At 44.7% G+C, this 27462-nt stretch overlaps 2 protein-coding genes across 5 annotated transcripts in view; one reads left to right on the top strand and one right to left on the bottom strand.

Annotated features, from left to right (window-relative positions):
- LOC26535463 (proton-associated sugar transporter A) overlaps positions 1-27462 on the bottom strand; it is a 335879-nt gene that overhangs the window by 172487 nt on the left and 135930 nt on the right. The gene's annotated exons all lie outside the window — the stretch shown is intronic.
- Positions 19050-25551, top strand: LOC26536307. 2 transcript variants are annotated; one of them, XM_039375839.2, is made up of 3 exons: positions 19050-19262; positions 19318-22749; positions 22803-23011. In XM_039375839.2, the coding sequence occupies exons 2-3, from the start codon at positions 19477-19479 to the stop codon at positions 22836-22838; spliced, it is 3309 nt and encodes a 1102-aa protein (XP_039231773.1). In that variant the 5' UTR covers positions 19050-19262; positions 19318-19476; the 3' UTR covers positions 22839-23011. The 2 variants fall into 2 exon arrangements, 1 of the variants encoding a protein (XP_039231773.1); XR_005561568.2 differs by lacking the exon at positions 19050-19262 and adding an exon at positions 25513-25551 and having other exon boundaries at positions 22483-22749; positions 22803-25457.

Raw genomic sequence — 27462 nt, 5'->3', positions numbered from 1 at the left:
CCAGAAGGTTAGTAGTTGTTGATCTGCGTTTCATGAAACCATGCTGACATGGTGAAATAATTGACCTACAAAGGTGCAAATAAATTATAAGTAACATTTTGCAAGGTATACATTTAAAACGTGGGTAGCCTTGAGCTGAAAGTCGCTATGACTTCAGATTGTTTAGGTTTTCTTTTCAACGGCTTCATAGCTTTTAGCTGAAAGTAGCTGGAATATACGGGAGCGACGGTTTTTTAACGGTTTTATGATAATAAAATTTTTTTTATATACGTATACACGACTCTACCAAGACCCCTCGTGCTTTTCACGATTCTGAAATTAAAAATACCACTTTTCATAAAAACTCTCAAAATTACAATTGCACTTCTTCGCGCACAAGCAATCTTGGAAGGAGGTGTACCTGCGCGAGTTATCGGTGACGGCACAAGCATGCCTTCGTCTCCACCGAAACCCCCTCGGGCAGCGACCTCTACTTATGAGACACTCAACCCGGACACACACCGCAGCAAAGTGATCAACCCAAAATGGATCAGCGGAGTCAGGATTCCAAGAATCGAACCGAAGCACAGGAAGGGGCATCCAGGCGAAAAGCGCCAACACAAGGGGTTTCGCAGAACAAAGAATTGTACGCTAGGCTAAGAGCAAATTATTCTGTAAATAAAGATTCATTCTGTTACTGAACTTCGAGCGACTCACTTCGAATATCAAAAACCCTCCTCGCAATCAATATAAAAGAAGCACAAATCCTCGAACACGACATAACTGGCGCAGCCGGAAAAGGAACCTAAAGGAGATCCAGAGCATCCTAAAGAAGAAAGATATGAAGATCACCGGAATATTATTAAATATTACACTGTAATGCAGGTAAGCAGCCGGCCAAGTGACTTCAATAAGTGAATGCAAATCTAAAATAAGAAAAGAAACGAAATTAAAAATAATGCAGTGCACCCAAACGAATTGTAAATTCCGTGCGCTTAAAAGAAAAAGAACCGACTTCAAACATACATAAATACCTTTATACACAAGAGCAACTATGCAAAGTCAACAAATAACGGTGTGCGGAAGCAAAATAATCGGCATTAACAATTGTGCATTACACACGCAAATCTAAAAGCATATTAGTAAATATATATTAAAACGAAAGTAAACATTTAGGGAAAAAAACTGCAAACCAAAAAAAAAATATTTGTGGGCGTTAGAGTGGGCGTGGCAACATGAATCGACAAACTTGCGCTGCTTCTATGTCTGTATGCTTAGTCTCAACTTTCTAGCTTTTGTAGTTCCTGAGATTTCGACGTTCATACGGACGGACAGACGGACGGACAGACGGACATGACCAGATCGACTCGGCTATTGATCCTGATCAAACGCTTCCTTCTGCCTGCTACATACTTTTCAACGAATCTAGTATACCCTCTTACTCTACGAGTAACGGGTATAAATAAATAATTCTGCATATTACACAAAAAAATGTATGCAAACATATTTTTAGCGACAATCAATAGCTGATTGCCGCTACATAATGCATCGAGCATTAAAATATGTATACGCCTAATATGTGCCACAATAAAAAACAAATTATTTAGCATATTACACAAAAAAAAATTTATGCAAACATATTTTTAGCAACAATCAATCGCTGATTGCCGCTACATAATGCATCGCGCATTAAAATACGTATACGCCTAATATGTTATAGATTTCAGGAAACTGAACAAAAAAACCATCGCCGACCGATACCCTGTCCCCAACATAAATGAAATCCTCGACAGCATAGGCCGGGCCAAGTACTTCACCACCCTGGACCTGGCAAGTGGGTTCCATCAAATTCAGATGAACCCGGAAGATAGGGCTATGACAGCATGCCCTTCGGGCTGAGAAACGTCCCCGCCATATTTCAACGTGTCATGGATAACGTCTTAGGCACGCTAATAGGAGATATCTGCCTAGTCTACCTAGACGATGTCATAATATTCTCCGCTTCACTCCAGAAACATTTAGATGACATAAGCTCCGTCTTCAAAAAACTCCGCACAGCGAATTTGAAAATCCAACTCACCAAGTCGAACTTAAGGAAATAGACTTCTTGGGCCACGTAGTCACTCAAGAAGGAATCAAACCGAACCCTAATAAAATAGCGGCCATAAAAGATTTCGCGTGAATTACTAAACCGCTCACCAACCAATTAAAAGGTGGCAAGTCGGTAATAATCAACAACGAATTCCGCGAAGCCTTCGAAGTCTGCAAGACACTCCTTGTCAACGACCCAATTTTGAGACACCCAGACTTCACCTTACCCTTCACCTTAACTACAGACGCGAGTAACGTCGCGTTGGGAGCGGTGCTGTCGCAAGGACCAAAAACCTGTGACAATATGCTTCGCAAGCAGAACCCTTAACGAGGCTGAAACTCGCTACTCGACGATAGAGAAGGAAATGTTAGGAATTGTGTGGGGAGTAAAATATTTCAGACCATACCTCTACGGTCGGAAATTCAAACTAGTTACCGACCACAAACCCCTATAAGGACTCAAGAATTTCAATGGCCAGAACGCAAAACTTTTTCGCTGGCGTGATGCATTGAGCGAATACACATACGAATTGGAACACGAAAGGCCAGCAGATCCTAAAAAGCTTCCAGACTTGATTGACTTTGCCATCACCAAAAGGATATCCCAATCAATAATTACAGCTGAGGCACTTTCAGAATTTTCATCTGATCACTGCCCGGTGCTCTTTAACCTTTTGTACCAACTGCCACGGCCGTATAGACTCACAAGCAACAGGACCAACTGGGAGAGGTACAAAAAATATGTTTGTTCACATACCGACTTCTCTAGCTCATTGAAAACCGAGCAAGACATCGATCAGTTTGCTGGTAGCCTGGAATCAACACTAGTTGCAGCAGCAAAAGCGTCAACTCCACAAGATACGCACGGATGCAGAAAAAAGTTCAACATCACAAGTCGAGATACCGAACTCCTTGTGCTTGAAAAACGACGACTTCGAAGGGAGTGGCAGGAGCACAGATCACCTGGCGCAAAGAGTATATTAAAAGCAGCCTCTCGCAGACTTACTAAAGCGCTTAGGAACAAAGAAGCGGACGCACAACTGCGTTACATCGAGATTCTCACGCCCACCAGCACAAAAAACTCTTTGTGGAAAGCCCACAGGAATCTGCAGGCCCCAGCAGAAACTGTCGTACCCCTCCGTAACTCTACCGGAAACTGGTCTCGTAGTGAGATGGACAGAGCAAGAGTCTTCGCTGATCATCTCAAAAAGGTATTCCAACCAAACCCAGCCACTAACTCATTTACCCTCCCACCCTTAACTGCATCTGACTTAGCACCACAAGATCCCATAGAATTCCGGCCAAGCGAAATAACGAAAGTCATTAGAGAGCAACTGAAGACTGGAAAATCGCCTGGCTTCGATTTAATAACACCGAAAATGATCATCGAGCTTCCAATGTGTGCAGTTCTACAAATCTGCCTACTCTTCAACGCTATTACCAAAATTGGATACTTTCCTCAAAAGTGGAAGAAATCAGTTATAGTTATGATCCCTAAGCCTGGGAAAGACAAAACAGAGCCATCATCATACAGGCCAATAAGCCTACTTACTTGTCTCTCCAAGTTATTTGAAAAAGTACTGCTGCTACGAATCAGTCCCCACCAAACATGAAACTATTGAGCAGGTTAACCGCATCACAACAGAAATTCGCACTGCTTTTGAGCATCGGGAATATTGTACAGCTTTATTCTTAGACGTTGCACAAGCATTCGATTGAGTATGGTTGGATGGACTTATGTTTAAAATAACCAAACTGCTGCCTCAAAACTTACATAAGCTTCTAAAGTCTTACTTATACAAAAAAGTGTTCGCGGTTAGGTGTAGTTCAAGCACTTCAAACGATTGTACTATAGAAGCTGGAGTGCCCCAAGGAAGTGTATTAGGTCCAATTCTATACAACCTATACACGGCGGACATCCCAACAGACTACCAGTTAACAATATTCGCTGATGACACTGCAATACTGAGTCGATCCAGATGCCCAGTAAAAGCTACGATGCAACTAGCACGCTATTTAACATGTGTAGAGAATTGGCTTGCAAATTGGCGCATACGAGTAAACGAACAAAAATGCAAACAAGTTACGTTTACCCTTAACAAACAAAGCTGCCCGCCCTTGGTTATGAACCACACGCGCATCCCACAAGCCGATGACGTAGCATACTTAGGTATTCATCTGGACAAGCGGCTCACCTGGCGGAAACACATAGAGGCCAAGACGACGCACCTGAGACTGAAAGCAAAGGATCTACACTGGCTTATAAACGTTCGGTCTCCCCTAAGCCTGGAGTACAAAGTCCTTTTGTATAACTCCGTTCTTAAACCCATATGGACCTATGGCTCCGAGCTATGGGGCAATGCATCGAGAAGCAACATCGACATCATACAGCGAGCACAGTCTAGGACTCTGAGAATCATAACTGGAGCTCCATGGTATCTTCGGAACGAGAATATACACAAAGACCTAGAAATAAAACTTGTCATTGAGACAATAACAGAGAGAAAAGTAAAATACAAGGAAAAACTAGGCTCACATCCAAATCCCCTTGCAAGAAAACTTCTTCGAGTATGCAGCCAAAGTCGACTGCACCGCAACGATCAACCAGCCCAGCGTTAAATTTGTTAGGCCACATAGCACAAATCATCTCATAAAATGATAATTAGCTAGCTTAGAATAAGATTTGAAAACTTATTGTTAGTCTCTTAAGTAAAAAGGAAGATTCAATATATAAGAAGACTTAAAAAAAAAGAAAAGGGTTCCCAAAACGTCGTCGCAGACGCACTGAGCAGGGTGGAACCAAACACCCACATAAAAATATCTAAGCCGAGCGAACCAGGAAACATTCCGGTATCCCTAAGCCCACTCAACGCTTTTAATTTGCAAGCCACCCTCACGGTTTCACCAGACTAGTCATGCACGGTCTGCGTACCATCCAAAAATAAAATCAGAAGACAGATTTCCAAACCTTTCTTTATCTTAGAGATAGTTACGGATATCTTAAAGGTAACGTTAGACGAAATTTTCGAAATAATTAGAAAAGCTTATTCCGAATATTTCACAGGAACTAACAACTATAAAATCCTCAGGTGCTTAACGTTCCTTAAGAAACCTTCAAGCACCGGCGAGTTAGTATCACTTATTAAAACAACAGACCTAGGGGTAGACGAGATGTACGCCCACCTAAAAAGAGAAATCTATGCGCCCCACTTAAAAAGTCTCATCGCACAGGCAATTCGGGACTGCGAGACATGCCTTACACTCAAGTATGACAGGCACCCGCAGAGACCACCCTACATAATGCCCGAAATCCCGAACGAACCACTAGATATCCTACATACGGATATCTATACAATCAATAAAAACTACAACCTCACAATCATAGACAAATTCTCTAGATTCGCGCAAGCATTCCCCCTACCCAATAGGTTTTCCATCAGTGTAACCAAAGCATTTAAAACATTCGGTATACCCAAAAAGGTCATATTCGAATATTTTTTCAGCGGCCGTACCCACGTTTTTACAAAAACAGTCAAGTTCAACACTGAACACGACTTCCTAAATTTCGAACCAAAATCTACCCAGAGGTCAAAAAACACTTGGAAGACATCGCTTTAAAGCGCACGACTAAGCTTAACGAAACAAGGGAGGACCCCCCTGCTTTACCTACCGGAAACACAGTCTTCCGGAAGGAAAACAGGAGGAATAAAATAACAACCCGTTTCACGAGACAAACAGTACTACGGGACAGCGGACATACACTCCACACGACACGAAACCAAAAAATACACAAACAAAAGATTAAGAAGATTTCCTTACCAAAATGACCACCGACATGGACAGTTACACATGGGTTCTCCTTTTTTTGCTTATTTTTCCCTGTATTGGGGATTTAAATTTTAGGTTCCGATTAAGTTGTTTCTGCGGCTTAAATTAAATTTTTTCCCCTTCTTTCCCTTTAGTTGGACTTGGATTTTGGGGCTCCTTGTTATTTTCTTACCACCAAACGATTTTATATTCTTCCACTAAAATATTTTTGTGCACTAGGTCATGGTTTTTGGTTAACTTCTATTACCAACCTTTTGACCTGGGATTTCGTTGTGCTGATACCTTTATCAGAATCTTACATTAAGAGTTACTAGCCTAAGCTTATTGGCGGCGCATACTACACCACCAATGACTAACTAGAAACACTTACAGATTGACGATGACCAACGCCAAGGAACTGACATTCGAACCATTGACCATCGACCCAGCAATAATAAAAGTCCAACTAGGAAAGGCCAGAACGGTATCGGCATTCACAACGATACAACATATATTACACCTGAACGAGTACGAGAGCGCAGCCAAAGGGTTGCCCAAGCTCATAGGGGATCTCCCGAACAAATCGGAGGCCACTAGCCTTAAATCCGTACTTCTCGCGAAACTTGACCTCATCAACCATAGGCTAGCCTCTCTGCTACCCAACACCAATAGCGGTAGAACTAGAAGAGGCTTGATCAACGGTCTAGGGACCATAGTGAAAATAGTAAGCGGTAACATGGACCCCAACGACGAAGACAGATTAAACAAGCAACTAACAAACCTAAATAACAACGAGGAGAGAACGAATAGATTCCAAAACGAAACAATAATTCGATTCAGGGAAATAGCAACACACATTAATAGAGAACAAAGGGGTAATGACTAAAATCATTAACTCGAATCAAAATACAATTTTTAAAGAACTAAACACAGGACAAAGGGACATAGAGCTAGACCGTCTAATCCACAGGTTAAATATCAACTTAGACCTCTTCTACGCTCATTTGACTAGCGTAGCGGAAAGTCTTTTATTCGCAAAATTAAAAATAATCCCCAAATACATCCTAACCAATCCCGAAATAGTTAAAATCAGGAACTCTCTAACGAAACAGGGAATATAAAATAAAGCAGACCACGAGGTCTACGAAATATTATCACTTCATACTAGCACCAGTAATAAAACCCTAACATTACAAATTATAAATTGTACCGAATTATAGCAATACCATTCAACGGTATGCAGATAGTAAACCTACCCAACTACATACTAAGAAATAACAAAGAATTAATATTGTACAAGACCCATGTATCAAAGTAAACTCCGAATTTGTATGCGAAACCCCCACCACCCCCGGTAACCAGCCCTGCCTCCACAACCTACTCAACAACAAACCAGCGACATGCAAATCTACAGCCCAATAGAAGGAATACTCATCATCACCAACGCAGTAAGCCTCAACATAACAACAAACTGCGCACCGGAAAGAATAGTAAACGGCTCGTTTATCGTAAGATACGACAACTGCTCTATCCTGGCAAATGGAACGAGATATACCGACACCATCACCACGATCACAGAAAAACTACAGATTAACTTGATCAAAGCCGAGGAGGTAAAAACCATACCCGCAGGAGAACCACTCATCCTGAGGAAACTACAAATTAATACACTAAAAACCGAAGAAGACATCGCAACAATATACGACACAGCAACGACCCACCCTACCGTCATTTACATCCTGATTGCCGGCTCCTCGGCATTGGGCGCCGCCGCCTGGACGTTAAGAAAGAACAAAACGACGTACACCACCACGCAAGTCCTTCCTACCGCAACTCCGGCCATACCTTCGCTATGGCCCTCGTTCCGTCTTGAGGGGGGACGTCAATTAGTTATCGGTGACGGCACAAGCATGCCTTCACCTCCACCGAAACACCAACGGGCAGCGACCTTCTTTTGAGACACTCAACCCGGACACACACCGCAGCAAAGTCATCAACCCACACTGGATCAGCGGAGTCAGGATTCCAAGAATCGAACCGAAGCACTGGAAGGGGCATCCGGGCGAAAAGCGTCAACGCAAGGGGTTTCACAGAACAAAAGAATTCTACGCTAGGCTAAGAGCAAATTATTCTGTAAATAAAGATTCATTCTGTTACTGAACTTCGAGCGACTCACTTCGAATATCAAAAACCCTCCTAGAAAGTTCCTTTCAAATGGACAGATGAATGCCAAAATACATTCCAATATTGAAAAACAAAACCAACTCTGCTACAATATCCTGATTTCAGCAAAAAATTCTGTATAATAACTGATGCAAGTAAGAAAGCGTGCGGAGCGGTTTAACCTCAAAACCATAACGGACTCCAGCTTCCTATTGCATACGCATCAAGAGCTTTCAGTAAAGGAGAAAGTAATTAATGTAGAACTGAGAAGGAATTAGCTGCAATTCACTGGGCAATATTATATTTTCGACCATATATTTATGAAAAACACTTTACAATCAAAACAGATCACAGACCATTAATATATCTATTCTCAATGATCAATCCAAGTTCTAAGCTGACACGTATGAGGCTGATTAAAAGAGTATGATTTCAAAGTTATCTGATACCCGTTACTCAGCTAGTGGAAGTGCGAAGGAGAGTCTTGGCGGTTTGTGGGCGTTCGAGTGGGCGTGGCAAAAAGTTGTTTGGCAAATCGATAGAAATTTACAAGACCAATACAAAACTGAGAAAATATCAAAACATTTTTCAAAAGAGTGGGCGGGGCAGCTTTGGGCGGTTTGTGGGCCTTTTTGAAATGCAAGAAAATAGAATATAGAAAAACAAAAAGAGAAAGAAGCTATACTGTCTAAATTCCATGACGATCAAACACAAGGAGGTCATATCGGCATTGCAAAAATCTAATTACGGACATGGGAACAGAATATAAAAATTCAATTATAAATGATTTATGCAAATACCTAGAAATTAAAAACATAACATCTACGGCACACCACCACCAGACAGTTGGAACAATAGAACGTAGTCATAGAACTTATGGCTTCAATATTTCGTTTTCTGTTTCAGCACTATCCCCTAAATGGCACATAATTACATTCCATATGAGTTAGTATTTTTTAAAACAAATAAATTACCAAAACAATTTTATAGTATAGATAATATAGAGACCATATATAATATATATGACTATGCTAAGGTTATTAAATATAGATTAAAAGTAGCATATAAAAGAGCCAGAATAATGATAGAAGAAACAAAAAAATAATAAACAAGAGAGAACGCTATAGTCGAGTTCCCCGACTATCTGATACCCGTTACTCAGCTAGTGTAAGTGCGAAGGACAGTTTTTGGCGGTTTGTGGGCGTTAGAGTGGGCGTGGCAAAAAGTTTTTTTGCAAATCGATAGAAATTTTCAAGACCAATACAAAAATGAAAAAATATTAAAACATTTTTCAAAAGTGTGGGCGTGGCAGTTTTGGGCGGTTTGTGGGCGTTAGAGTGGGCGTGGCAACATGAATCGACAAACTTGCGCTGCGTCTATGTCCCTGGAGTCTGTATGCCTAATCTCAACTTTCTAGCTTTTGTAGTTCCTGAGATCTCGACGTTCATACGGACAGACAGACGGACAGACGGACGGACAGACGGACATGGCCAAATCGACTCCGCTATTGATCCTGATCAAGAATATATATACTTTATATGGTCGGAAACGCTTCCTTCTGCCTGTTACATACTTTTCAACGAATCTAGTATACCCTTTTACTCTACGAGTAACGGGTATAAATATTATATCATCAGAAAATAACATAGATATATCAGTAGGTGATAAAGTCTTATTAAGAAATGAAACAGGTCATAAGTTGGAATATAAATACACTGGTCCGTATAAAGTAACGGAAATAGTAGATAATTAAAATAACGAATAATTAAAACAAAACACAAACAGTTTTAAGTAAAACCTTATAAAACAACTTCATAATATAACGTTGTTTTTCAAAAGGAGGGAGGAGTAGTATGCGCACATATAGAATACCCACTGTACTGTACCCAATAGTACATATACACAGTGTAACACTTTGTTGCAATGTTTATGTAAACATTCCACTTCAAGTGCATGTGATATTTGATCACCTATTTATGCACATACGTCATAAATGCTGGATCAGCATTTATGCTGACTACTTGTGAGCGCATATAACATTCTCTCTCTTAGCAGAGTAATACAAAAGTAATATTCTCTCCTAGCTGGCTTACTTAGAACCTAAGGAAGAATGTTCAGATCAGATTCAACTGAACGTTGGAAGCGGTACCTTCGCTGCTTTCAACACAAATAAAGAAACACCTAAGACTAAAAGCAATACTCCTTTTCATTTCTACAGCAGAAAGCCGGCGCAGGGAAGCAGAGCTGCGCCAAACCATTGAAGAACTGCCCAACCGAGTCGCGGCTATGCGGGTTAACCACGCCCCGGCAGAAGCGGCCTTAAGGTTAACCACCCAGTATAAATTAAGGGAGTAGTCCCGTGCAATGAAACGCTGGATGTAGTTAAGTTTCTGTCCGAATTTACGGGAGCACCGGAGACATACGTTTCCTGGCGGCAAGCGGCAATGTCCGAATATTACATGTTCAGAAGTTATGAGAATATGAGCAAAGTCAAAGGCCCTGCCGATGCAGTTGTGTCATCTTTTGGAACTGTGCTGAAATTTGAGGCGATTATAAATCGACTTGACTTCACGTACAGCGACAAGCGCCTAGGTCGTATGTAGCATCGGCAGCTAAGTGCTGTGCGAGAAGTTCCGGGATGACGCCTTGAGCGTTTTCGTCTAAGGACTAAAGCGCAGCCACTCCGCAATCAAACTTGCAGGAAAGTGGTAGACAGCATAGGGCACAGGTATACTCTGCCCAACGAGGAGATAGGCTGGCTCAAGGAAACACACCGGAGCCCATGGATGTCGACCCGTTGTTGTCCAAAATGTTGAAGCCGTTCCACGCCCCGGCTTACCAAAATACGAAATTTTTCACAAAAGGGCAACGGGTCAATAACGTTGCTCAAACCCCAAGTGGGTCTAACACGGCTTTGCCACCGCAGCGGGCAAAATTGTCGATGATGCTTTCCTAGAATACGACTATGATGCCCTCAAATTTTTAGTTAGTTGTTAGCAGGGATCGACATGAAACTCCTGGTTGACACGGGCGCGTCAAGAAATTTCATCCGTCCATTTAAGAATAGGAATAAAGCGTTTGCTTATTAGGATGAGGATTTTCCTTGCAATACGTCGGAGGTAGCCTCCATCTGGACGATTGACGGGAGCCCAATTGTGTCAAATTGTACCCATATGCCATAGGAGCAGCTGATTTCGTAAACCGCGAAATTGAGGAACTGCATAAAAAATAGCATTATCGAGAAGTCGAAGTCCCCTACAATAACCCAATATGGGTCGTAGACAAAAAGGGCACCGATGAAGCCCTTTACTCGTAGAGTAAATTGGTATGCTAGATTCGTTGAAAAGTATAAAGGAAGGAAGCGTTTCCGACCATATAAAGTATATATATTCTTGATCAGGATCAATAGCCGAGTCGATCTGGCCATGTCCGTATGTCCGTCCGTCTGTCCGTCCGTCTGTCCGTCCGTATGAACCTCGAGATCTCAGTAACTACAAAAGCTAGAAAGTTGAGATTAAGCATATAGACTCCAGAGACATAGAAGCAGCGCAAGTTTGTCGATTCATGTTGCCACGCCCACTCTAACGCCCACAAACCTCGACTATAGCATTCTCTCTTGTTATACCCGTTACTCGTAGAGTAAAAGGGTATACTAGATTCGTTGAAAAGTATGTAACAGGGAGAAGGAAGCGTTTCCGACCATATAAAGGTATATATATATATATTCTTGATCAGGATCAGTAGCCGAGTCGATCTGGCCATGTCCGTCTGTCCGTCCGTCTGTCCGTCTGTCCGTCCGTATGAACGTCGAGATCTCAGGAACTACAAAAGCTAGAAAGTTGAGATTAGGTATACAGACTCCAGGGACATAGACGCAGCGCAAGTTTGTCGATTCATGTTGCCACGCCCACTCTAACGCCCACAAACCGCCCAAAACTGCCACGCCCACACTTTTGAAAAATGTTTTGATATTTTTTCATTTTTGTATTGGTCTTGTAAATTTCTATCGATTTGTCAAAAAACTTTTTGCCACGCCCACTCTAACGCCCACAAACCGCCCAAAGCTGCTACGCCCACACTTTTGAAAAATGTTTTGATATGTTTTCGTTTTTGTATTAGTCTTGTAAAATTCTATCGATTTGCCAAAAAACTTTCTGCCACGCCCACTATAACGCCTACAAACCGCCAAAAACTGTGTTTAAGGCTTGCTTCTCCCTTCCACTAGCTAAGTAACGGGTATCAGATAGTCGGGGAACTCGACTATAGCGTTCTCTCTTGTTTTTTATTATCAACTTTGAAGTACGATAATCTTTCGGTATCTATACAGATTAGCTGATGGGTCCATCTAAGATGGCCTCTCTCGCGCTGGCACATTTCAACTAGCGATCTGCTGTCCGCTCTACAATTAAGTATATCATTACATTCGCAACACATACATGCGCGCATAGATGCCAAATTTCACTCTCACAATAAAAATAAAATCTATCTTTCTTGTCACAATTGCGACGAAGTGTTTTAAAACTTATGATAAAAGAGTTTTAGCCCAAAAGGGACGATGATGTTCCGGTCTAAACTAACATTTTATTATCTGATAAAACATTAGTGTTTCAGCAAGCTCTAGCTCAAGTTGGGCCAGGAAGGTCTTTACCCAGCCCAGAACATTATTTTTTCAATATTACAAGTCTAACGAGATAATTGCGAAAACTGCCTATGGTATCTAGAGGGAATATAATTACATTGCACAGTGGTCTGGCCTATATGGGGAGAGCGGCCAAAAATACTTTTAGCAGACATATCGTTATGAAATTTGTACTGTAAGTTCTTTAAAAAATAAGAATTGAAAAATATCTAAGAAATGGGCGTGGTAGTTAGTATTTTCGCCCACGAAAAAGCAAAAACCAAAAAATACACCTAAAAGTATACTTCAATTTTGTTATTATGAAAGATAATAAATGTAAATGTTTTAATTTTATAAAGAAAAAATACAACAAAAGGATAATATATATATCAAGAAATACAATAAATACTTAGAGACACTAAGGAACATCGATTTCGCATTCAGAGATAAAGCAAAAGTAGTAATAAAGACGTATATACTACTCGTAATGTTACAATAACAAACAGAAAACAGATTTTTTAAATTGATTTGTGGCAATTTTCGCTGTCCCGTTTCTATAGGATCTGAAGTTATTAATAGACGGTAAAATAAATCGGTGTTTGTTGTCGAAATTTTTTTGTATCCCTATTTCTGGATTCAGCAGCTTTCTCTGACAACTCGCCGATCGATATGAGAGCATTTTCAATTATGGCAGGCCCGTGTATATTCTTTTGTGTAAGATAACTCAGCCATCTGCAAAGTTCTGCAGCTGAAATATTTTAAAACATTATCTATAACCATTGACAACGAAATAGATTATGCCCAAAATCTGTAGATAGCCTCCTTTTTTTTTGCATGTTTTTTACAGAAATGTAACCAACAGTCTATTATCATCAGTCACCAGTCCAGCAGCAGCAGCACGGATCAAGGAGAAGGAGGTAAAAATTTGTAATACAAAGAAGTATTAACTATACTATCCCTTTCTGCTCTCAACCTTCTAACCTCTATACGTATTTGAAAGACCTCAGGGCCTCTCAAACCATTCTCCATCATTGGATGACCTGAGGACCTTTCAAACTGTTCCATAATTGGAAGACCTGAGGGCCTCTCACACTTCTCTTCATATTTGGAAGAACTCAGGGCCTCTCAAACCATTCTTCATAGTTGGAAGACCTCAGGGCCTCTCAAACCATTCTTCATAGTTGGAAGACCTCAGGGCCTCTCCAACCATTCCTCATAACTGGGAGACCTCAGGGCCTCTGGATTATTCTCACCCATAGGTCGACCGAGGGAGACCAACATCCCGCCCGAAACACCCGAAGCGATACGAGGCCCCCCTGCCGCCACTAGGAGCCGTTTCGGCCCACCCGGCGTCGTGATCCATTCTCAAACCAATAAAGCTACACTTATCCGTACTGGGATCAGGTCGGCTTTTTCTTTCAGCAACCACACCTGCACAAAAATAAATGTCTGAGAAGAATCCTGGCCATCCCTGAGCCACCCGAGCATTGACAAATCGTCACACAGCACAACAACTAAGATACGTGTTGTCTTTGATGTCTCTGCCAAAACTTCTTTTGGATAATCTTTGAACGAAATACTCATGCCAGGCCCCACTTTGCAGCCCAAACTGTTTCACACTTTGTTACAGTTTCGAAATTTCCCTTTTGGTGACATCTCTAAAATGTACCGATGTGTCTGGGTCAAGGAACTGGACAGCTATTTACAATGCATTTTGTGGCGTGACACACCCCAGGTAAGCGCACACCCCAGGTAGGTGACGGTTTCCAACCTACGGAACAAAGCCAGCTTCGCTTCTATCTGTCAGAGCCATGCAGTAGCTAGCAGAAATGATGACCCCCAGCAAGCGCTCTGTCTTGTATAAAATTGCTCCCTTTTACTACCCTATTGGTATTATCTGCCCCGCTTTCAAATTGTTATTGATAATCGCATCTCTTTAATCTAGGACCTGGCAAATGGCATAGAATGGCATTGTGTTTCACAGCCTGCAATCCAGCGGATATACTTTCCAGAGGGGCCCTACGTATGTGAACCAGTCCAGAGCAGTAGCGATCGGTGGGAGCACGTACAAGGCCACGATCGACACCGGGGCGAAAGCAAGCTTCATAAGCGAAGAACTGGCGGACAAGCTGGCTTCCCGTGGAACGGTGCTGGGGTGGAACTTCCTCACGCAAGTCGGGGCCGACATCAAGTGCGCCGGTCATAAAATCCGGATTCCGGCCTGAGGAAGACACAATGGGTGGTCAAGAAGAAGTTGTCGGTCGCAGTAGTCCAAAAGAACGGCGAAGAGAATGACTTGGATAAATTCCTGGAAACAAAGTTTGCGGAATTTCACTCAATAAACAGACCCAGAATCCAAAAATTCAAGGGGAGGGACGAACTGCTGGAAATGGAACTTACAGAACATTCAAGGATCCCCTACAGCCCGCCCATAGTGAACTTTAGGCAGATACACTCGAAATCCATAAAGGGTGCCTGCCCAATGCTAAGGATAAGCTACATCCTCGACCAACTGAGGGAGGCGCGCTTCATAAGCACAAGGATGGGTATTTGCAAATACCGTTGGAAGAGTCAAGCCGGTTCTTCACGACTTTTACGGTCCCAGGGAAAGGCCTTTCCAATGGAGAGTGATGCCGTTTGAATTACACTACGCGTCGGCCACATTTTAACGGGCACTGGATCAGGTGATTGGACCGGAAATGTCGCCACATGTCTTTGCGTATCCATATGACATTATCGTGATTGGTCGCACCATAGAGGAACACAAAAGAAACCTTAGGGAAGTGTTCCGCTGCTTGAAAAAGGCGAACCTACGAATAAACCTAGAGCAAGCAAGAACTACTGTACTTAGGATATCGCGTCACAAGCCAAGGGATAGGTACTGACCAAAGAAGGTAGCAGCCGGGGAAAAGGTTATTTCACACTCCATCCGGACCTTGAACGGAGCCAAGAAAAACTACTTACTACTTACGGAAGCTAAAGCCGTACCTGGAGGGTTACCACTTCAAGGTAGCGACGGATCATATGGTACTGAAGTGGTTGAACAACATAGAAAGCCCTTTGGGAAGAATTGCCAGATGGGCGTTAGCGCTACAGCAATATGACTTCGAGGGCGCATACAGGAAAGGCCAATTGAACGTAGTAGCAGGTGCGTTATCAAGGCAGCCACAGAATTGGTGTCAATAGTGCCAGAGATTCTGCGAAAAACGAGGACAAAGCAGAGTGCAGCTGAGTCACGGAAATGCGAGAAAAAATAAAGGCGCATCCTCAAAAGTTCCCAGACTACGTACGGCAACTTAGGAACACCGTCCTGCGAGAAAACCATGACTCCCCAGCAGCCGGCCAAGTGGGCATTCGTAAGACAATTACGCGGCTGGCAGCCCGGTACTTCTGGCCAGGAATGCAGAGAGACGCAAACCGAATCAGCTGCATGCGGCGGGAAAGAAGTTGACACAGATCCCGGAAGAGCCCTGGTCGACAGTGTGTGCCGATTTCGTCGGACCATTGCCATGCTCAAAGCATGGAAACAATATGTTGTTGGACTGCCCCAAAAATAAGAAAGAGAAGTCTGTGATATATGCAGTAACTGCGGGGACAAATATACTGCACACTACAGAGGCTGTGTGGTGTACAAAGAATTAAAGAGCCGCCTAAACAAACGTAATGCCACAGCACATACATGCAGCAAAAACACTTTCTACTCTTCGCAACCAATGTTTCAACCACCCTCAACTGTCCCAAGCACTACTCCTAGTACTTCTTTCGCGCCTTAAAATCCGGACTAGAAGTCCCCGCCCCACCGACAAGAACTGCTCATTTCGAATATACAATGACAAATATCCAACAGACTCAACAAAGTGGCATCGAAGCTAATATGCTATCCCTACAGCAATGCATGAAAGTCTTCATGACGTTCATGCAAAATACTACAATACTACAAAATATCCTGATACAACTTCTTGTATCTACAAAATCCCCATAATGGCTGCCCTACGGATAACTCTGTGGAAAGCTAATGGCGTTTCACGGCATACTCAAGAACTCACACAGTTGATTAAGGGGGGCACTCTACGGACAACTTTAAAAAAATCGATTTTTTTATTCTTTAATTCGAAAGCTATACTATTCTAAAATATTATCCTAAAGTTTGAAAGTCGTACTACTACTACTGACAGGACCCAGATCGGGCGTAGCCACTTCAGGTTGGATCCAAAACCTTTAAAGCGTGTTTTCTCGAAACCACTTATTTTCAGTCGGTAATCACGATTGCGAACGAATAAACTGTGGGGCAACGCATCCAGAAGTAACATAGACATTATTCAGGGAGCACAGTCATTTTTTAGATTAAAGTCACCGCAGTGATTAAAACTCTAACTTTAGTAAAAACTAATTGTTTAAATAATTTTTCAAAATAGTTTTTTCGATATTAAGAAAAAAATGTGACAATTTTATAACCTTTTTTGTTTGCAAGAAATTGTTACTAAATTTAAAAATTTTTTAAGATTAGCGAGTTATAATCACTATCCACAACATTTATCTATAAAAAAGAGTTTCATTTCTTTCAGATAGTCGGTTTGGACTGCAGCGTGATTACCGCTAAAGGAAATTTAACAATAAGGTGAAAGATGGCTGCCACAGCCATTGATGGTTCTCAGAATCTTTGATTGTGCTCGCTGTATGAATTCAACATTGCCGTTGCTGGCATTGCCCCATAACTGTGAGCCATAGGTCCAGATAGGTTTCAGTACAGAATTTTAAAGAAAGGCTGAGCGGAGAACCAGAGTTGATGAGTGTAAGTTGTTGGCTTTGAGTTTAAGTTGAGTTTTTTTGGCTTCAAGAACGCTGCCTTGGGGGACTCCAGCCTCAATTTTATGATCAGTGGAAGTGGCAGTGTTGCACCGTACTGCAAACTTTCTGTCATAAGACTTTAGAAGTTTGTGTGTGCTTTCGGGTAGGGCTGTTTTAACTTTAAACATTAGGTCGTCAAGCCACACTCTGTCGAATGCTTGGGATACGTCTAAAAATACAGTATTCGCGATGTTCAAATGCAGTTCTTATTTCCGTTGTAATACGATTCACCTGTTCAATGGTTCCGTGGCTTTCGCGGAATCCAAATTGATGGGCTGGGATTATGTTGTGGTATCTCAGATGTAGATTAAGTCGGATCAGCAGGCATTTTTCGAAAAGTTTCGAAATGCATGAGAGTAGACTTATTGGTCTGTAAGATGAAGGGCCTTTGTGGTCCTTACCAGGCTTTGGAATCATTATGATAATCGACCTCTTCCATCGTTGTGGAAAGTAACCAAGTTTGGTGATGGCATTAATGAGCTTGGTTATGTAGCGAACTGCAGAGTGTGGCAGCTCGATGATCATTTCCGGTGTTATAAGGTAGCAGCCGGGGGATTTTTTCGGGCTGAGATTGTCTTTGATTATTTTGTTTTGCTGTTGGGGATCTGGTAGATTGCCATTCTCTGCGTAGGCGTCGTTTTACGTGGACAAGTTGCTCGCTTTGTACGTTGGTCTTATTCGAGTTAATTGTAATGTTTGTGGTTTTTGGTTTTGCAGTAAGAGCTGCTGCAGTAAGGATGGATTGCAATGTACTCGCGCAACTCTCTATATCAGATTCAGAATTGAGTTTTGGATATAGCTCAATGTGTGAACTTATATATTTTTTATACCTAAGCCTATTTGTTTTGTGTGAAGTCAGTCTGTATGGTGGTTTCACGTTTTCTGCGTACCGGCGGAGGTACAGACGAGTGATCAGATGACAGATCTGGCAGACATTCAGCATTGACCAAGCTGCGGGAAATATTTTTCGTAACTGCGGATTAGATCAGGTCAGGCAGCTTATTGAGGTCTGATGGCCAGTATGTAGGACTCCCAGGAGAAACATGGTGAAGTCTTATAAAGCTTTTTTTCTTTTGGATTCCCCAGTGAGTATGTTTAGCGTTGTAGTCGCTTGCTGCAATGAAGTGTGGCCCTAGTGCTTGGAAAAAAAAATCCAGGAATTGATCTTCCAATACTGTGAAACGGGGAGGGCAGTATACGGCAGCATTTGTATCAAAAGGTTTTTGTTACGCATCATGTCTTGAATGGTGGTCCTCATGAATGTCATAAACTCTGTTGTAAGGCTTTCATAATGGCTTCAGTTTTTGTTTCTTGCTGTTCAGTTGTGCTATAGTTTTGTTGTGTGTTTTGGGTTGGAGGCGTCAAACCTGATTTTAAAACGTTAGCAAATGGTTTCTGGTTAGTGGTGGGTATAGGCCATGGAGCGGAACTTGCTGCTTTCGAAAAAAATACTTCTGGGTTTGTTTCTAATGGTGTCAGCGTATCTGTTTCTTGGTGTGCCCGCGCCGTGTTCATTCTTTCGTGAAGACGGCTTTTCAGCTCTTTGTAGATTGGACAGCCTCTGTCGCGGAACGGTTTAGGGCTATCGATAGTTAGTCAAGTTGCATTTTAGAGCCGCCAGAACTTAGAGATATTTGTGTCAGGAATCTCGTGAATGTGTAATTCGGGCACACTAAATCATGTAAAGTTATGCTTAATTTTGGCGGATAGTATTACTACGATTTGAGCATCACACTGAGTGGGAAGGGAAACTGCGGTATGTAAGATAAAGACTGTATTGCAGGTTAAGTTAACCATTGTATATCCCACAGAATAAAACATAAGACCCAAATACTCTGTTTGTTATCGAACACGAGGTGTTTTCTTGGGCGTTAAGTTGCAATGCACCCCGTGATAGTTCGAGCGTCGTCATTTTCTTTTATTCGCACTCTGCATTCGCAAGGTGCATTGGATTTGCACTCTGCGAGAAGATGCCAATGAAGCATTCGCCCCGGCGGAGCCCCAGACTGGATGTCGGGGGTGCTCCCGCAACTGCGACCACCACGGCCACAGCAACTGGCAAGCCGGCCAGCTCTGCGAGTGTGGCTGGTGATCGGCAGCGGCCACAGACTCCGAAGGAAAGTGGAGTAGCCGCCAGTGAAGCGGCAAGTAACCTGCAGCCCGCAGCTACGGGGCAGCTTACGGACTCCACGACTGTACAAGTGGCGGCCCTCATGGAAAGGATCGCACATCTAGAGTCGGAGCTGGTGAAGGCAAGGGCAAATGAAGGGCATGCAGAGGCCGCCAGGGATCCCGTTGGAGTCGGGGCACGCGGCGTTGGAGTGAGCGGTACGGCGAATACACCGCCATGTTTGAGTGAAACGGTGCCATGTCTGAGAGCAGCACCACGGCAGGGCTCGAGTGAGAGCCTGCCCAGGCAGATTATGAGTGACAATCTGCAACCGGAGCTTGGAGTGACGCCATCTTTGGATGCGCAGTTGCCGGCACAATTGAGTGCAAGTTTGCCGCCACAATTGAGTGGAAATTTGGCGCCGACGCTTGGCGGCCATTGGGCAAACGGGCAACCTGTCACACGGAGTTGTACAACAACAACAGTGAGCTATTCTCCGCCATTTTGTGTTACCGCCACGGCGCAGCCTGAACGAGGTTATGTTCACCCGCCACGGGAGCCAACACACAATTTGGAGGTATCAACGCCATCGCCCCTATCATATGGAATGGCGGCGACGAGCATACCTGGATGGACGCCACGCAGACTGCCTGATCTTCCCGAGTTTGAGGGTCAGCCAGAGGAATGGCCAATATTCTTGTGCGCGTTCACGGAGACAACGGCAGCTTACCAGTGTACAGATTTGGAGAATAACCAGAGGCTAGTGAAAGCCCTGAAGGGTGAAGCCCGAGCAGCTGTGAAGTCGCTGCTCATCCACCCCAGCAATGTGCAAGCTGTTATGGAGCAGCTACGATTCCGGTATGGACGTCCGGAGCTTTTGATCCGTAGCCAACTGGAGAGCGTGCGCGATGTGCAGCCAATACAGGAGGCCAACATCGCAAGGATCGTGCCGTTCGCCACAAGGGTGAGCAACCTGGCAGCGTTCCTGCAGTCAACCACGACCGGCAGCCAGCACTTAGGGAATCCAACCCTAATGGAGGAGCTGATCGCCAAGTTGCCTGTGAGCAAGAGGTTGGACTGGGCGAAGCACGCGGCTACGATACAGCCATATCCGACAGTGGTGCATCTAAGCGAGTGGCTTCATGAATTCGCTAAATTGGTGTGCACTGTCACGGACGTCGGAATCAAGGAGCACCCGAGACGAAGGGTATTGCACGCGAATAGTGTTCGCGAGGAGGAGCGGTATGCAGACCGCCCCAGATGTTGCCCCTTGTGTGAGGGACAACACAGCATCAAGGACTGCAAGGAATTCAACCGAGCTTCTACAACGAGGCGGATCGAGTCCGCGAAGAGGTTGAGGTTATGTTTTTCGTGTCTGGAGTATGGACATATGGCCCGGTTCTGCACGAAGGATCGAGGATGCAACGTCTACGGATGCCGGATGAGGCATCATTACCTACTCCATGACCCAGCTGGACATCCCAGACGACCGCCAGTCGCAGATGGAGGCCGCAGGAGGGATCAGCGGAGCAGTCAAGACCGGCAGCTGTACAGAGACAGCGGCCGACGGATACGAATGCCACAGTCAGTGGATTCCAACGAGAAGAGCCTGCCTACGTCAGCTGCAGTTATAGACGCGGGACGTAAGGAGGATGAGAGGCGATCGACATGCGACCGCCAGGAATTATCGCACCGGAACTTGAGTTGTGTCGATTCGGATGGAGGTCACCTGCTGTTCCGGATTTTGCCCGTGACGTTGTACGGGGAGAATACGCAGGTCGACACCTACGCACTGCTGGATGAAGGTTCGTCCGTCACGCTCATTGACGACGAGCTCATCCGCAGCCTGGACCTGAGAGGCGAGAGTCGACAACTAAATGTGCAATGGTTCGGCGGAAAATCCGTCAAAGAGCACACAAGGATGGTTAGCCTGCAGATCAGCGCAGCGGGCAAGCCGAAGCGCCATGCGCTGAAGAATGTGTACGGAGTAGCAAACCTGAGTCTCCCGATGCAGAGCTTGCGTCGAGAGGATGTGAAGGCAGCGGGCGCGAGTGTGCGTCTGCCTGTAAAGCCGTACAACAATGCGGCGCCAAGGATCCTAATTGGATTGGATCATGCGCACCTAGGAATACCCTTCAGAACCAGGAGCTATGGATCTGGAGGGCCATACGCAGCAGCCACGCCACTTGGGTGGGTGGTATATGGACCGGTGAAAGGAAAGGCAAGTTCACCGCTTCAGAGATCGTGCCTCCTAGCCGTGCCACAGGATAATCTTCTGGAGAAGATGGTCAGCGATTACTTCGAGATCGAGAGTTTCGGAGTGAAGCCGGCACAGCCAGTCGCAGCTGGCGGAGTGGAGCTGGCGCCGTCAGTCGCAGATGACGGCAACGCACGGGCCCTGAGTATCCTGGAGGAGACGACTAAGCGAGTAGGCCGACGATACGAGACTGGGCTGCTATGGAGAGACGACGAGGTGAGACTGCCAGAGAGCTACAGTATGGCACTCAACAGACTTGTCAACATTGAGCGGAAAATGAAGCGCGATGTGGACTTCGCGCGGGCCTACAAAGGAATTATGGACGATTACGTCAAGAAGGGTTACGCACGACGACTGGAGCCCCAGGAAGTCCAGAGGTCCCAGGAAGGCAAGGTATGGTACCTGCCGCACTTCGGAGTAGAGAACCCGAACAAGCCTGGAAAAATCCGGCTGGTCTTCGACGCGGCTGCCAAGGTGAACGGAGTGTCCCTGAACTCAGCGCTGATGAAAGGCCCACAGCGCTACAAACCCCTCCCAGCGGTGCTCTTCCATTTCCGGGAAGGAGCAGTTGGGGTTTGTGCCGACATCAAGGAGATGTTTCATCAGGTATTGATGCAGCCAAAGGACAGATGTGCCCAGAGGTTCCTATGGAGGAACGGAGAAGATCGTCGGGAGCCCGACATATACGAGATGCAGGTGATGACGTTTGGAGCGGCCTGCTCACCATGCTCGGCGGATTATGTGAAGACCGTGAATGCTTCGCAGTATAGCAGCACGGATCCGCGAGCAGTCCTGGCGATCAACGAGTATCACTACGTGGATGACTACGTCGACAGTTTCCCCAGTGAAGAAGAAGCTATCGCCGTCTCGTCACGGGTGAGAGATATACATGCGGAAGCTGGTTTTAATTTGTGTCGATTTACTTCCAGTTCGGCAAGTGTGGTCAGAGCGTTGAACCCACTTGAATCCATCGCTAGCGTTAGATGGACCGAAGCTGAGGAGAAGGTACTAGGAATGTACTGGCAGCCAGCTACAGATGACTTCAAGTTCGGCGTCAAATACCATCGAGTCCCAAGAAGTGTGATGACAGGAGAACGCGTCCCCACGAAGAGGGAGTTCCTGAGCCTGGTCATGTCCACGTTCGACCCGATTGGGTTTTTGAGCTGCTACATGGTGACCGCTAAAGTACTAATGCGAGAGATTTGGCGGAGAGGAGTCGGCTGGGACGAGCCGCTACCAGACACGTTGGCCGCAGCCTTTGAGAGCTGGCGGCAAGGGATGAAGAAGATCGAAGAATTCCGATGTCCACGCTACTATTTCGGCGATGGACGAGTGCGGACACTACAGCTGCATATCTTCGTGGATTCAAGCCAGTCGGCGTTCGCAGCAGCGGCCTATTGGCGGGCCACATACGCAAGCGGAGATGTGCAGGCGCATTTCATATGTTCGAAGACGAAGTGCGCTCCGATGAGGACTATGTCAATCCCGCGACTGGAACTTCAAGCAGCAGTATTAGGAACGAGACTGATGGACACCGTCAAGCAAGAGCACGGTGTGGCGATCAGCAGCTGCGTACTATGGACGGATTCTAAGACTGTGCTGCACTGGATAAGCAGCACCCACCGGAGATACAAGCAATTCGTCGGAAACCGGGTGGCAGAGATCTTAGAATCCACGGAGGCGTCCCAATGGAGATGGATTCCGTCTGCCGAAAACGTGGCAGATGACGCGACAAGGCCGCGCGAGTGCGTGGACCTGTCCATTGGATCGCGGTGGCTGAGTGGTCCACCATTCTTACGAGGATCAGAAGAAAGCTGGCCGAGATCGCGCGAGGACTGGAATCCCCCGACGCCAGATGAAGAGGAGATGAAATGTGAGTTTGCCCTAGTCATGGCGAACTTTATATCGTTACAGAGATTTTCAAGTTACAACCGATTGGTGAGGAGCACCGCATGGGTGCTCAGATTTATTCGACGATGTCGTGGACTACGTAGCGTTCGAGAGGACCACGGACTGACGTCGATGGAGTGCGCTGAGGCAGAGCGCACACTGATAAAGCAATCACAGCGAGAAGCGTTTGCCGTGGACAGCCATGGAAAGGCCGCCAAGGGCAGCCGACTGTATGGGTTGTCACCGTACTTCGACAAGGACGGAGTGATGAGAGCCAGCGGAAGGATCGACGACGCGGCGTGTGTGCCATACAGCGCGCGACGGCCGATCATACTGTCTCACGAAGAGGCACTGGCGGAGATGATCGTGCAGCATCACCACGAGAAGATGTGCCACCAAAACGTGGAGGCAACTATTGGAGCGATCCGGCAGAAGTTCTGGATTACGAACTTAAGGAGGCTGCTACGGAAGGTGATGAGCAACTGCAATGTATGCAAGCTGCGGAAGGCGCGGCCTACGCAGCCAGAGATGGGTCCCCTGCCAGAGGACCGGCTGGAAGCCAACGGATGGCCATTTAAGTATACCGGCCTGGACTATTTTGGACCGCTATTTGTGACTGTTGGACGTCACACAGAGAAAAGGTGGGTGGCATTGTTTACGTGTCTAACCACAAGGGCTATCCACTTGGAGATGGCCCACGATTTGTCTACAGATTCCTGTATAATCGCCATGAGGAACTTCATGAGCCGCCGTGGACCGGTGGTCAGGATAAGGAGCGACAACGGGAAGAACTTCGTTGGAGCCGACAGAGAGGCCAGGAAGTTCAGCGAAGTGTTTGAGCCTGCAAAGATCCAGGGCGAGCTGTCGTCCAAAGGAATCGAATGGATCTTCAATTGCCCGGCGAACCCAGCTGAGGGAGGCGCCTGGGAAAGGATGGTGCAGTGCGTGAAGAAGGTGCTGGCGCACACAATGAAGGAGCTCGCGCCCAAGGAGCACGTACTGGAGAACCTGTTGATTGAGGCGGAGAGTATAGTGAACTCTCGTCCGCTCACTCATCTACCAGTGACGGTGGACCAGGAGGCTCCACTGACACCCAACGATCTGCTGAAAGGAGTACCCGATGTTCCGGATCTTCCCAAGGATAATGGACAGGAGTCCAACGGATGCGCTACCAGGAAGCAGTGGCGCATAGCGAGAATGATGCGGGATCGATACTGGAAGAGATGGGTGCATGAGTACCTGCCAACGCTTGTGCGCAGGGAGAGATGGTGCAAGCATGTCGAGCCCATTCGTCGAGGAGACCTGGTGTTCATATGTGATCCGGCCATACCACGAAGAGAGTGGAAGCGAGGCGTCGTGGAAGAGGTGTTCACCGGAAGAGATGGAATCCCTCGTCGAGCGGCGGTGCGGACTAACGATCGAGCCAAGACGATGATGCGTCCCGCTTCGAGGCTAGCTGTCCTGGACGTGGTGAAGGCGAGTGCTTCACGGGGGTGGGGATGTCGCGGAACGGTTTAGGGCTATCGATAGTTAGTCAAGTTGCATTTTAGAGCCGCCAGAACTTAGAGATATTTGTGTCAGGAATCTCGTGAATGTGTAATTCGGGCACACTAAATCATGTAAAGTTATGCTTAATTTTGGCGGATAGTATTACTACGATTTGAGCATCACACTGAGTGGGAAGGGAAACTGCGGTATGTAAGATAAAGACTGTATTGCAGGTTAAGTTAACCATTGTATATCCCACAGAATAAAACATAAGACCCAAATACTCTGTTTGTTATCGAACACGAGGTGTTTTCTTGGGCGTTAAGTTGCAATGCACCCCGTGATAGTTCGAGCGTCGTCAGCCTCTGTTGTTTGCTGTGTGATTGCCCCCAAAGTTATTGCACTTTTTCTCGCTTGCATTTTCTTTATTGGTTTGACAGTGTGTGGAGTCGTGGAGATCTCCACAGATTACGCACACCGGGCGAAGTGTGCAATACGATCTCGGCTCTTCTACCGTGATCCTACGGGGTAAAAGGAGCTTGAGTTTGTAAATTGGGTGAACCTCGTTTTTTTAAGATTATTGTTTTTTGGTACAAGCTCAATCTTGAAGAGTGGTTGCGGCTGCCTGTTCCGGTTTTTAATGTTGAACACGCTTTTGGCGCAAAACCCCTTTTCCTTTAGCGCCTCAGTTATCTCTTCGGGCGTAACATCAGACTCATTGCCCTTCAGTACTACTTGTAGGCCCTTGCTGCTTTTAAGCTGGTAGGTGTAAAAGCCTATTTTTTGTGCGGTAAGGTATTTTGTGACATTTCTGTAGTTGTCCTCCGTTTTCGTTCGAAGTTTGATTTCTTCGATAGTACCTCTTACAAGGGGAATTATATGAAAGCTATCTTTTCCAATGAGATCGATCAATGTTTTACCATCCAAGTATTTACTATCTAAATAAATATAAAATACCACATCTCTGCCGCATTGTTTTCTTGTTCAACAATATTTCCAAAAAACGACCTTTTTTCGAAGCAAACCGTAGAGTGCCCCGCTTAATGAAAAAAACATCGACGTAATGATACTATCTGAATCGTACCTCACAAATAAATACAATTTTCATATGCCAGGATACTTGTAGTACAAATCATCCATATGGTAAAGCTCTTGGAGGCACTGGAGTACTCATCAGTAAACAATTTTGACAAAATCCATTTACAATCTATGTCTATAGCCTTACAACTCAACAATATTTCAATGACTCTAGCCACAGTCTACTGCCCAAAACTCTTTCTAATCTCCAAGGATCAATTCATGGAACTCTTTAACACACTAGGTGTCGGATTCATCGCAGCGGGTGACTATAACGCCAAGCACACCCATGGGGGATCTCGACTTGTGTTACCCAAGGGGTAAGCAGTTGTACAATGCGCTTATGAAGTCGAAAAACAAGCTAGACTATGTATCCCCGGGAAGGCCGACATACTAGCCAGCAGACCCAAGAAGAATCCCAGACCTGATCGACTTTGCAATTACTAAACAAGTCCCACAAACCGCCCAATAATGTCACGCCCATACTTTTGAAAATTTTGTTGATATTTTTTAATTTTTGTATTAGTTTTGTAAATTTTTGCTGATTTGCGGAAAAGGGTTTTGCCCAAAACTGCCCAGCCCACCCTTTTGAACAATGGTTTGCTTTTTTTAAACTTTTTTCTTAGTCTTCTACATTTCTCTTTTTGCCACGCCCACAAACCGCCAAAAACTGACAGTGTGGAAATTTCTCCTTTGCACTTTTACTAGCTAATAACAGGTATCAAATAGTCGGGGAACATGACTATAGCATTCTCTCTTGTTTTTTATTTATTTTATTCTTTCTTTATTAATAGTATTAAACAGTCCCAATACAATTATATTGCAGATGTTTGGCTTTTATCTGCCAAGATAAATCAACAAAGCTACTAATACTGAAATTTATAGACTTATTGTAATTAATACACTTTATAATAATACGAGACATTAACAGACATTAAGTAATCAAATCAAATAATTATTTATCCAGAAAAAATCCTGAGTATCCTGAGTAAGCATTACATGAAATGCTTCTGTAAGTATCACCTAAAATGCTTTTTTTTAGCATTAAAGGTTTCTGGATGCATAAGACTTTGCTAAATTTGTAAGAAAACATAATTTCTAAGAAAACATTACTGTTAATGTAGCACAGAAGCA

This window comes from Drosophila yakuba, chromosome 3R (assembly GCF_016746365.2).
Source record: "Drosophila yakuba strain Tai18E2 chromosome 3R, Prin_Dyak_Tai18E2_2.1, whole genome shotgun sequence".
Classification (NCBI taxonomy): Eukaryota; Metazoa; Arthropoda; class Insecta; order Diptera; family Drosophilidae; genus Drosophila; species Drosophila yakuba.
Note: the sequence above shows the minus strand (reverse complement) of the source record. Positions and strands in the feature narration are given on the sequence as shown.